This window comes from Oncorhynchus mykiss, chromosome 12 (genome assembly GCF_057628025.1).
Source record: "Oncorhynchus mykiss isolate SJ-2025 chromosome 12, ASM5762802v1, whole genome shotgun sequence".
Classification (NCBI taxonomy): domain Eukaryota; kingdom Metazoa; phylum Chordata; class Actinopteri; order Salmoniformes; family Salmonidae; genus Oncorhynchus; species Oncorhynchus mykiss.
Genome location: NC_143033.1, coordinates 23553757 through 23566694, shown reverse-complemented (window position 1 = coordinate 23566694; position 12938 = coordinate 23553757). Strand labels below are relative to the sequence as shown.

At 41.5% G+C, this 12938-nt stretch overlaps 1 protein-coding gene across 2 annotated transcripts; it reads left to right on the top strand.

The window, feature by feature from the left end:
* The first annotated feature begins 4104 nt into the window (after positions 1 to 4104).
* LOC110537225 (eukaryotic peptide chain release factor subunit 1) lies at positions 4105 to 11860 on the top strand. 2 transcript variants are annotated; one of them, XM_021623106.3, is made up of 11 exons: positions 4105 to 4288; positions 4633 to 4741; positions 7239 to 7414; positions 7625 to 7764; positions 8041 to 8179; positions 8266 to 8456; positions 8585 to 8714; positions 8812 to 8994; positions 9109 to 9173; positions 9406 to 9553; positions 10343 to 11860. In XM_021623106.3, exons 2-11 carry the CDS (start codon positions 4656 to 4658, stop codon positions 10423 to 10425), a joined length of 1341 nt encoding a protein of 446 aa, XP_021478781.1. In that variant the 5' UTR covers positions 4105 to 4288; positions 4633 to 4655; the 3' UTR covers positions 10426 to 11860. The 2 variants fall into 2 exon arrangements, with proteins under 2 accessions (XP_021478781.1, XP_021478782.1); XM_021623107.3 differs by having other exon boundaries at positions 4129 to 4297.
* Positions 11861 to 12938: the final 1078 nt, after the last annotated feature.

Here is a 12938-nt window from a genome sequence, read left to right as displayed (position 1 = left end):
AGTGGGGCAAAAAAAGTATATAGTCAGCCACCAATTGTGCAAGTTCTCCCACTTAAAAAGATGAGAGCTCTGTAATTTATCATAAGTACACTTCAACTATGACAGACAAAATGAGAGAAAAAAATCCAGAAAATCACATTGTAGGATTTTTAATGAATTTATTTGCAAATTATGGTGGAAAATAAGTATTTGGTCAATAACAAAAGTTTATCTCAATACTTTGTTATATACCCTTTGTTGGCAATGACCAAGGTCAAACGTTTTCTGTAAGTCTTCACAAGGTTTTCACACACTGTTGCTGGTATTTTGGCCCATTCCTCCATGCAGATCTCCTCTAGAGCAGTGATGTTTTGGGGCTGTTGCTGGGCAACACAGACTTTCAACTCCCTCCAAAGATTTTCTATGGGGTTGAGATCTGGAGACTGGCTAGGCCACTCCAGGACCTTGAAATGCTTCTTACGAAGCCACTCCTTTGTTGCCCAGGAGGTGTGTTTGGGATCATTGTCATGCTGAAAGACCCAGCCACGTTTCATCTTCAATGCCCTTGCTGATGGAAGGAGGTTTTCACTCAAAATCTCACCATACATGGCCCCATTCATTCTTTCCTTTACACGGATCAGTCGTCCTGGTCCCTTTGCAGAAAAACAGCCCCAAAGCATGATGTTTCCACCCCCATGCTTCACAGTAGGTATGGTGTTCTTTGGATGCAACTCAGCATTCTTTGTCCTCCAAACACGTCGAGATAGTTTTTACCAAAAAGTTATATTTTGGTTTCATCTGACCATATGACATTCTCCCAATCTTCTTCTGGATCATCCAAATGCTCTCTAGCAAACGGGCCTGGACATGTACTGGCTTAAGCAGGGGGACATGTCTGGCACTGAAGGATTTGAGTCCCTGGCGGCGTAGTGTGTTACTGATGGTAGGCTTTGTTACTTTGGTCCCAGCTCTCTGCAGGTCGTTTACTAGGTCCCCCGTGTGGTTCTGAGATTTTTCCTCACTGTTCTTGTGATCATTTTGACCCCACGGGGTGAGATCTTGCGTGGAGCCCCAGATCGAGGGAGATTATCAGTGGTCTTGTATGTCTTCCATTTCCTAATAATTGCTCCCACAGTTGATTTCTTCAAACCAAGCTGCTTACCTATTGCAGATTCAGTCTTCCCAGCCTGGTGCAGGTCTACAATTTTGTTTCTGGTGTCCTTTGACAGCTCTTTGGTCTTGGCCATAGTGGAGTTTGGAGCGTGACTGTTTGAGGTTGTGGACAGGTGTCTTTTATACTGATAACAAGTTCAAACAGGTGCCATTAATACAGGTAACAAGTGGAGGACAGAGGAGCCTCTTAAAGAAGAATTTACAGGTCTGTGAGAGCCAGAAATCTTGCTTGTTTGTAGGTGACCAAATACTTATTTTCCACCATAATTTGCAAATAATTTCATTAAAAATCCTACAATGTGATTTTCTGGAAAAAAAATATCTAATTTTGTCTGTCATAGTTGAAGTGTACCTATGATGAAAATTACAGGCCTCTCATCTTTTTAAGTGGGAGAACTTGCACAATTGGTGGCTGACTAAATATTTTTTTGCCCCACTGCATGTGACTGTTTTAGTACAAAAATAACACGCGAAACAGGCAACAACAAAAAAATATAACATACAGTATGAGTCAAAAGTTTGGACACACCTACCCATTCCAGGGTTTTTCTTAATTTGTACTATTTTCTACATTTTAGAATAATAGTGAAGACATCTCAACTGTCAAATAACATACATGGAATCAAGTAGTAACCAAAAAATTGTTAAACAAATCAAAATATATTTTATATTCTTCAATGTAGCCACCCTTTGCCTTGATGACAGCTTTGCACACTCTTAGCATTCTCTCAACCAGCTTCATGAGGTAATCACCTGGAATGCATTTCAATTAACAGGTGTGCCTTGTTAAATTTCATTTGTGGAATTTCTTTACATCTTTATGTGTTTGAGCCAAGCAGTTGTGTTGTGACAAGGTAGGGGTGGCATACAGACGATAACCCTATTTGGTAAAATACCAAGTCCATATTATGGCAAGAACAGCTCAAATTAGCAAAGAGAAACAGCAGTCATTACTTTAAGACAAGAAGGTCAGTCAATGTGAAACATTTATTTGACAGTTTCTTCAAGTGCAGTCCCACTTTGGGATGAGTTGGACCGCAGAGTGAAGGAAAAGCAGCCAACAAGTGCTCAGCATATGTGGGAACTCCTTCATGACTGTTGGAAAAGCATTCCAGGTGAAGCTGGTTGAGAGAATACCAAGAGTGTGCAAAGCTGTCATCAAGGCAATGGGTGGCTACTTGGAAGAATCTCAAATATAAAATATATTTAGATTTGTTTAACACTTTTTTGGTTATTACATGATTCCATGTGTTATTTCATAGTTTTGATGTCTTCACTATTATTCTACAATGTAGAAAATAGTACAAATAAAGAAAAACCCTTGAATGATTAGGTGTGCCAAAACTTTTGACTGGTGCTGTATATATAAATAGTTTTATTAAATGTTTTGCTAAATAGGTGGGGCTCAAAACGGGTGGGGCTCTGCCGCACCTGCCCTGAATGACTGGTCGCCACTGACTGTCGACAGTCTGGGAAAAAAAAGCTAATATGAAATACACATTAACCTTGACTAGCCAGCCTACTGTAAGGTCGTAAGTATCTAATGGAAACCTGTACTTCCTCTAGATAGTCACGTTTGATCGTCTTCTCGGCGATGGATCGCAATTGTCTTATTAAAGGGGAAGCGTCCTGTTATTCTCAAAATGACATTCTTCGGAAACAAAACTGAACGCAACTAATATAATTTCTCAAAACATAGATGAATGGCTAAATTACATTAAACAGCTAATACATATCATAATAACCAAATATAACCTATTAATAACTGCATATAGAGAGAAAGCATGCCAAAGTAGAGCTTGACAGCTTGTAGTCCTAAAAAATGGAAATTATTTACCTCTGGTTCGTTCAGCCATTCCTATAGGGAAAATTTATGAGGAAATAATAGGTTTTGGCATTAACGCCGAAAGATAAGCTTAGAAGATCTTATCCGTTTTATTCTATGAGATAATATCAGTAAGCAAATATGACCTTTAAGAATTGTAAATCTCAGTGGTAGCTGTTGAAAGGAGGATGGCTCATAATAATGGCTGGAAAGGTGCAAATCGAATGGCATCAAATAAATAGAAAGCATTTGTTTGATACCATTCCACTAATTCAACTCCCTTTCCAGCCATGACCACGAGCCTGTCCTCCCCAATTAAGGTGCCCCCAACCTCCTGTGGTAAAGCCTGTAGTGTTTTATTTGATTACATAAATGCTTCAAAATTCACATAAGTGACATTAGCTGATGAAGATGATCTCATAGATCAAAACGTATCAGATCTCATAAGGTTGTGTTTACTACAGACCTTATTTTTTATTATCCAAAAACCATACAAAAACTCCATTCATTTCCACATAGGCCTTGGCAAACAAGCATTGGTGGATTTCGTGTCTACAAAAAAAGGCCATTACTATTGCTCTCTATAGGCCCTTCATGATCCCAATGCATTTAAAAACTACACCATGTCATGTCCAGTAGAAATTGTGTTTGGGACAGTAAGAAAAACAGTTAACATTGGACCCTGTCATAGCCTATGAATAGAATCCAGAGTTTTACCTGACCAGGTCAAGAGAACAGGAAAAACTCCAGCCCCCTGAAAAGACGTATATATTTTGGCACATCACTTTTGAACCTGTGGTGCCAGCTCTGAGTCGGTTGCTTCAGCCTTACCTCACAAACGAGCCCATTGATTACTCTTCTTAACATTGGGTTTTAAACCTAAACCTTACCTCAACCCTAACTTTAACCACACTGCGAACCTTATGCCTAACCCTAAACTTAAATTAAGACCAAAAAGCACATTGGCTAAATCTTAAAGATTTATGAAAACAACAATTTGACTTTGTGGTTGGGGTAACTAGTGGAAACCATTGGTATTGGTACTTATTTTTTCCCTGCTCCACCCACCCACTGTTTAGCCCAATGAAAAATCTCTAAATCAACCGTAACTATGGCGTTTCCAGGAAGTGATCCCCAACCGGAATTATTCCAGCCGCCTCCCCAACATGACATGAGGGCCCATCGCACCATGCGTACTAGCAAGAACAAACCGGCTTGAGTGGAGCTACTACTCGACAACGTCAGGGCTGACGACAACTACTAAATAGCTGTCATTTGAGAGATAAAGTGCAGACAGAACGGCGCTTTGGGGCAAGTACAGTTGCGTGTTTTTGAGTGGTCATTTTGGGGATTTGGTGTTTGGTTCATATGCATATTATCGTTCTAATAACTTTGACATTATTCAGCAATACTTGAGCAGGTGGACTCTAGGGCCTGAGTAGGATTTAAAAGCCAGGAGATTTTCCAACGGAGACAGACACATCACCCGGTTGCTGACTAGATCAATTGGACCAATATTATCGTCCTTGCTGTTGTGGAAATAGTTAGATTTTTTTAATGTTGCTATATTTGTCATGAGCCTTAGCACAAGTCGCCCGTGTTAACTAGTTATCGCAGTCCGTCTTTTAATGCTGCCACTACTACTACCCTTCCAGGTCCTGAATAGACTACGGAAGAAATGGCGGACGACCCCAACGCAGCGGATAGGAACGTGGAGATATGGAAGATAAAGAAGTTGATCAAAAGTCTGGAAGCTGCTCGGGGGTACGTGTGGACATGACAAGTGCATGGGGTTGTCAGTGACTTTCTTCGTCTCATTGAACCAGTAAACAAGGGGCTAACTTAGTAGCTAACTAGCTACTACCTATGTGGAAGCTAGTACAAGGCCCATACAAATGAACGTTATCTAGCTAGCAAATGACGTTAATAGTTTTAGTATTTATTTCAACGCGTAACAAGCTAGTTAGCTAACCAGCTAGATAACTTGGCATTGATCTACGTAACGTTAGCTAGCTTGCTATTAGTTGTGTAACTAGAATGACTTCTTTACCTTCAGCTACCAAGCTGGCAATGCGTACTAGTGGTGTCTGACATTCACAGTTAGCTAGCTGATAATACAATCTGAATCTACACTTTGTTTTGATTTTAACAATCTCATAGCTGATGCCCAACGCTATCTAGCTAGTCTACATTAAAAAAATGAGTGACAGTGGGCAATTTTGCTGCTTTAAAGTAAAATGTGATGTAATTTCAGGCAGGTTTTTGCTGACCAAGTCTTTACCAGTCAGTGTCACATAAATAGGCCTTTAATAGCTGGCAATAGACCTGTCACTCAGCCAGAGTAGCTGACAATGTAGTTTAATTTAGAGCAAAGGGTCAAGCAATTCCTAAGCATTACTTTTGACCTGGATCCAAGTTGGGAACTTCGCTTAGCTAAATTTCACACCTGACTTGTGCATGAGCACTCTTTCGCCCTGGGTGGTTATCTATATAGTCCAGTGGGTCAAATTGTTTAAGGAATTCAGTCAGTGTACAGAATACTGTGACCTTCACCCCCTTGACTAGGAACAGCAACAAGTTTGTATTGTCAACATTGTGGGCAAAACAAAAATGTGGAAATATGATGACTGGGAAGGTCACGCTCCCATTAGGCCTGTAGTAATGTCCTCCTCTGAACCTGCCATAAGAGCTCGCCTTAGAGCGGTCAGGTTTGATGCTATAGTTGAATAAAAAGGACATGCCTGGCTTGCTTGGGAAAACAGGATACATCTAGGGCAGGTTAAGCAAGTCGTGACCTGTGGTTTCTGTGTAGGTCAGTGGGTCAAGTTGTTTAATAATGAGTTTACCTAGTGCACAAACTACTGTGACCTTCACCCTCTTGACTAGGTACAGCAACAAGTTTGTAATGTCAACATGGTGGTCAAAACCAAAAAAAACATGGAAATACTACTTGGGCAAGGTCACTCTCACTATAAAACCGTCTATCTTTTTACAATCAGGGCCAAGTCTTAATGCTATGTATGTTTTTGTAGGTATGTGTTAGTGCTTTAATACAGTATTAACAAGTAATTGTTAAAATATTGTTCATGCAAAAAATCTCTGGTTGGTAATTAAGTCAGTCTGGATGCGTGCATGTCTGGATGCGCGCATGTCTGTACGCGCGCATGTCTGTACGCGCGCATGTCTGTACGCGCGCATGTCTGTACGCGCGCATGTCTGTACGCGCGCATGTCTGTACATACGCGTGGGAGATATGACGAGGAGGAAAATTGCTGCTGGGCTTAGTTATGTTCCCTGCAAGCTTGATCTGATTGATTGTTAATTATTGTGTGTTTAGTTCACCTTGTGTAGAACTTCCTGATTTTAAAAGCATTTGCAGAAACCTAAAATATTAACTGCTCACATTCTTGTGTTGAGAACATTTGTAACGCTGTTACCAACTCTGTTACATTTGTAAGCCTGTAAAAATGTTATTTTTTATTTTTATGTAGATGCTAGCCATGGCATGACCTTCACCTACTTTAGTCATTTCCTCATCTGAAAACCGGTCGTAAGAACTTGCTTTAGAGCAGTCTGGTTTGATGCTATACTTGTATGAAAAGGACATGCTTTGCTAAACAGGACTCCTTTACATGAAAGGACAACCTGTTGTTCCTTTTTGAAAATATATTAATGTATTTTTGTGTGTACTTTTTTCATGAAATCCATTTGCTAGTTAGTCTGTTCCCATCGCTGCAGCTCCCGTACTGACTCGGGAGAGGCGACGGTAGAGGGCCATGCGTCCCCCGAAACACGACTCTGCCAAGCCGCACTGATTCTTGACACAGTGCTCACTTAACCCAGAAGCCAGCCACACCAATGTGTCCAAGGAAACACAGTACAACAGGCGACCGTGTCAGCGTGCATGCTAGAGCTCGATGGGACAAGGACATCCGGCCAGCCAAGCCCTCCCCTAACCCGGACAGCGCTGGGCCAATTGTGCGCCGCCTCATGGGTCTACTGGTCGCGGCTGGCTGTGACCCAGCTCGGGATCGAACTCGAATCTGTAGTGACGCCTCGAGCACTGCTAACCAGTGCGTTAGACCGCTGCGCTACTCGGGAGACCCATGTTCCCTGTTTTTACAGTTGTAAAAGTTTAAATAAATAGCCTGCAGACATAATTTTGCCTGAGTTACTTTGCAGCTTATTTTACAACTCGAAGGAAGTGTTAGAATATGCCTTGTTTTTAAAAGTGGGTTTAATGCAATTGATCTCCTCTCAGGAATGGCACGAGTATGATATCCCTGATCATCCCACCTAAGGACCAGATCTCCAGAGTGGCCAAGATGTTGGCTGATGAGTTTGGCACTGCATCCAACATTAAAAGCAGAGTCAACAGGCTCTCTGTGCTTGGAGCCATCACCTCTGTACAGCAGAGACTCAAACTCTACCATAAAGGTGTGTGAAGTCAGGTTGTAACTACTATCTCTCCTGTATGAAGTCATTTGGGGTGGTCCTGGCTGGGTTATAGCCATTTCTCCATTCATTCTAGTGGTCTAGAATACAAGCATTTCGCTACACCCGCAATAACATCTGCTCAACACGTGTATGTGACCAATACATTTTGATTTGATCTCTGAGCTCCAACTTATTTTTTTTACCCTGCAGTGCCTCCCAACGGCTTGGTTGTGTACTGTGGCACCATTGTGACTGATGAGGGCAAAGAGAAAAAAGTCAATATCGACTTTGAGCCTTTTAAACCCATCAACACTTCTCTGTATCTCTGTGACAACAAGTTCCACACAGAGGTAAGGTTGTTCAACACCCCTCTGTCCATTATTTTCTCATCTCACTATATATTTCCCATTGGGCTATTTGACTGGGAAATATGGAGAGTTGGATTGCATTGCACTATCGAAACAACACTTCTAACGGTATCACGATTGTGTTTTGGTGAAGAAACTTGGCTTTGTGTGTGTGTAGCGTGACGTTAGGTATAGCCAAAACAGTCAAAATATTGACCACCTTTCTAATTAGATTTTTTTTTTTAATGATATTGCATGCATTTTCTGTCTCTTTCCCAGGCTCTTACAGCATTGCTCTCAGATGACAGCAAGTTTGGTTTCATTGTGATTGATGGAAGTGGCGCCCTCTTCGGAACCCTACAGGGCAACACCAGGGAGGTGCTGCATAAGTTCACAGTGGACCTACCCAAGAAGCACGGTAAAAGCCCTACATTCACATGCACTCATGAACACAATTACAGCCTGTCCCCACACAACCATGTGTAACAAACAGCTCTCTTTCAGGCAGAGGAGGACAGTCTGCCTTGCGTTTTGCTCGTTTGAGGATGGAGAAGAGACATAACTACGTGCGGAAGGTGGCAGAGACGGCAGCCACACTTTTTTTGTGCAACGACAAGGTCAACGTAGCAGGCATGGTCTTAGCTGGTTCAGCTGACTTCAAGACGGAGCTCAGCCAGTCAGACATGTTTGACCCGGTCAGTAACTCCAGACCCACCATTCTAGGTCTTTCTGGTGCTATTGTCAGCATTGCCATTGTAGCATTTATATGGCTGCTATGTGATCTGTTTGTTCACTGATGAATGTTTGACTCATGTCCATTCAGAGGCTTCAAGCTAAGATCCTGAAGCTGGTTGACATATCATATGGTGGGGAGAATGGCTTCAACCAGGCCATTGAACTGTCCGCAGAAGTGCTTACCAATGTCAAATTCATCCAGGAGAAGAAACTAATAGGTACTTGTATTCAGTACATCTGATCTGTTGTTAATTTGCATGAATGTCTTCTCCATCCTGTTGTCATATTGTTAATATAGAGGACCTTTTCTCCCAGGACGATACTTTGATGAGATCAGCCAGGATACGGGGAAGTACTGCTTTGGGGTGGAAGACACACTGAAAGCCATGGAAATGGGTGCTGTTGAGATCCTGATTGTTTATGAGAACCTGGATACCATGAGATACATCCTACGTTGCCATGGAGCAGAGGGACTTGCTATGGCGGAGAAGGGTACCGGTATGTAAATGTGCTCAACACACACTACAAAATGCATCCAGTTGAGGGATTCTTGTCTTAATATGTTTTTATTTCTTGCCCCTCTGTTCTGTTCAACCTCTTCTACTGATTCAGATGAGAAGACATTGTATTTGACGCCAGAGCAGGAAAAAGACAAGTCTCACTTCACAGACAAAGAGGTCAGTGAGGAGTCATTATCTTTCCATAACCAACACAAGTGTATGAAGGAATTTCTGTTGTGGTCCCAGATTTTCTAGAGGACCTTAAAATGTGATGTAAGCAAAATTGAAGAGAAATGTAATCTACTTCCTGTGTTCACATCCACCACTTTTACATGGAGAATTCTCATCACAAAAGGATCTCCTCCAATTTTTCCTGTTCAACTTTTTGGTTGTGGGTTTATTTCTACAGACTGGTCAGGACCATGAGCTGATCGAGAGCTTGCCATTACTTGAATGGTTCGCCAATAGCTATAAGAAGTTTGGAGCCTGTCTGGAGATTGTCACTGACAAGAGCCAAGAAGGATCCCAGTTTGTAAAAGGCTTTGGTGGAATTGGTGGTAAGGGTTTAAGTATACATTCATAACTAAATGCTTTTACTATTTTGGGTGGGTTTATTCTGGGTTCATGCAAATGAATAAAAATATGTCAGTGTAGATTGGCAGTGCAATGCACCTCTGCAGAGAAATTATACTGAACAAAAATATAAATGCAACAATTTCAAAGATTTTACTGAGTTACAGTTCATATAAGGAAATCAGTCAATTTAAATGAATACATTAGGCCCTAATCATGGATTTCACATGGGGCACTCTGTTTACAATGTTGACATCAGCAAATCACTTGCCCACACGATACCATACACGTGGACTGCGGTTGTGAGGCCGGTTGGACGTACTGCCAAATTCTCTAAAACTACGGAGGTGGCTTATAGTAAAGAAATGAACATTAAATTATCTGGCAACCGTTCCGGTGGACATTCCTGCATTCCGCATGCCAATTGTACTCTCCCTCAAGTTGAGACATCTGGCATTGTGTTGTGGAACAAAACTGCACATTTTAGTGGCTTTTTATTGTCCCTAGCACAAGGTGCACCTGTGTAATGATCATGCTGTTTAATCTTCTTGATATGCCAAACCTGTCAGGTGGCTGGATTATCTTGGCAAAGAAGAAATTATCACTAACAGGGATGTAAACAAATTTGTGCAACATTAGAGAGAAATTAGCTTTTTGTGCGTATGGATTTCTGGGATCTTTTATTTTAGCTCCATAAACAAGGGATCAACACTTTACATGTAATGTTATTTTTCTTTTTATAAGACTGACTTTCTTTTATTTAATTTTTACAGGGATCTTGCGGTACAGGGTGGATTTCCAGGCCATAGAGTACCAAGGAGAAGACGATGAGTTATTTGATTTGGATGACTACTAGGTAGTTGAGGCTGATGTGAGGAAAAAAAAAAAACATTCATCAATTGAAGGCTTTCCCTGATTTGACCAAGACTGGTGGAGGGAAAGCAAGTCGTCAGGAGACAGACCTAGACCTTCAAACAAAAGAGATAGACGTGATGGCGTATATCAATGGATCCCTGACTTGAAGCAGTGACTCCATCTCCTGTTCGAGGGAGCTTGTCTTGGTTTGTTTCTCTCCACTTAATGACGGATTCAAAGTGACTGACAGCAAGGCCATGCTCCTCCTGCCTGCTTGGCCTGCTCTAGGCCACAGTGATAGAAACCCGTTTTTCTCATCACTCCCTACTTTCTTCTTATCAATGCAATTTCCCTCTATCTTTTTGTCTTTTTTTACTGGTACTTGCTGCTGTTGTGTTTTATGAGATTCTGATTATTTTGTTTTCCTTTTTTAAATAAAAAGAATGTAGTGGGCAGGGAAAAAATAATTCAATTGGAACTGCTTGACTTCCATATCCTGCCTCCTATCTTTAATTCAGTACCTGCTTTGTTTTGTCCCATTTTCCCCTCTGGTAATTTATCCACTGTTGCAGGTGCTGTACTCTGAGCCTATACTGTTCTCTTGTACCTGTTTTCATTTCGAGGACCTGTGTCCTTTATTACTCATACAGACTTCCCAGAGCTGAGATTTAGAATTGTACAGCTACATTGTCTGTTTTTATATTGCCTTGTACACTACACACCCTCACCAATCTGTCTCATTCAGTATAATGAACCATGCCCTCAGTGCTGTGCACCATGCATACTTTCATGTTCCCCAGAGGCATCTGTGTCCAATGTTAACTGTGATTGATTGTCTGAATTGCACAGTGACAGGAAACTGACCAATCTGAGAGCTAGTGTGGTTGTTGTTAGGCAGTTGTGTGTGGCTTGACTTCCAGGCATATTACTGGTATGAGTAATCCTCTAGTTCTATCGACATCAATTGAAACTTGAATGTGGATACTGCCAATACAAAAGTTGAGTGCAGCCCCTCTTCCCCCCTCCCCTACTGTTACATACTGTTGGATTGAAAGACTCCTGCCAAGCTCTGTTTCTCCCTACCAACAAGTCACAGAACATTTTGGTCAGAGGCACTGGATGTTTATTTGGGGGTATTTGTGGCTTGCATGGTCTAAAAAAAGAAATTGTCAGCCTGAATGTGAGCTATATATATATATAAAAAAAAAAAAAAAGCTTTAAGGGCCTTGACTATTGTCTGAATCTGGCACGTAAGAATGGTGTGTTGTGATGGTTCTCCATAGTTCATTTTGGGGCACAGTGAGCAGTTTTATCTATTTATGAATGTGATGAGTCTACTTTGCAACATCAAGCCCATATTATGACATTTTCTAGATTTCATCTATTCATCTGTCACCATTTTGTATGAGACGTATTAAATGTCCTCATTGTTTGCAGGTCTGGTGTCAAGACTTTTGGTTGTCCCAGTGGATGTCCTATATTTACAGAAAATTAAGATTGTGGAAGCTATTTCTGCGAATTACCTTTTTTTAACCTTTTATTTTAGACAAGTCAGTTCAGAACAAATTCTTACTTACTGCTTACCCTGGCCAAACCCTAACCCAGATGACGCTGGGCCAATTGTCCACCGCCTTATGCGCCTCCCAATCATGGCCAGTTGTGATGCAACCTGGAATCGAACCAGGGTCTTTTTTTCACCTTTATTTAACCAGGTCGGCCTGTTGAAAACAATTCTCATTTACAACTGACTTGGCCAAGATAAAGCAAAGCAGTGCGACACAACACAGTTACACATGGAATAAACAAACATACAGTCAATAACACAATAGAACATCTATATACTGTGTGTGCAAATGAGGTAAGGCAATACATAGGTCATAGTGGAGAAATAATTACAATTTAGCAATTAAACACTGGCGTGATAGATGTGCAGAAGATTAATGTGCAAGTAGAGATAATGGGGTGCAAAGGAGCAAAAAAATAACAGTATGGGGATGAGGTAGTTGGATGGGCTATTTACAGATGGGTTATGTACAGGTGCAGTGATCTGTGAGCTGCTCTGACAGCTGGTGCTACAAGTTAGTGACGGAGATATGAGAGTCCAGCTTCAGTGATTTTTGCAATTCCTTCCAGTCATTGGCAGCAGAGGATTTGGCTTTGGGGGTGACCAGTGATACCTGCTAGAGCGCGTGCTACGGGTGGGTGCTGCTATGGTGACCAGTGAGCTGAGATAAGGTGGGGCTTTACCTAGCAAAGACTTAGATGACCTGGAGCCAGTGGGTTTGGCGATGAATATGAAGCGAGGGCCATCCAACAACAGCGTAAGGTCGCAGTGGTGGGTAGTATATGGGGCTTTTTTGATCAAACGGATGACACTGTGATAGACTGCATCCAATTTGTTGAGTAGCGTGTTGGATATTATTTTGTAAATTACATCGCCGAAGTCAAGGATCAGTAGGATAGTCAGTTTTACGAGGGTATGTTTGGCAGCATGAGTGAAGGATGCTTTGTTGC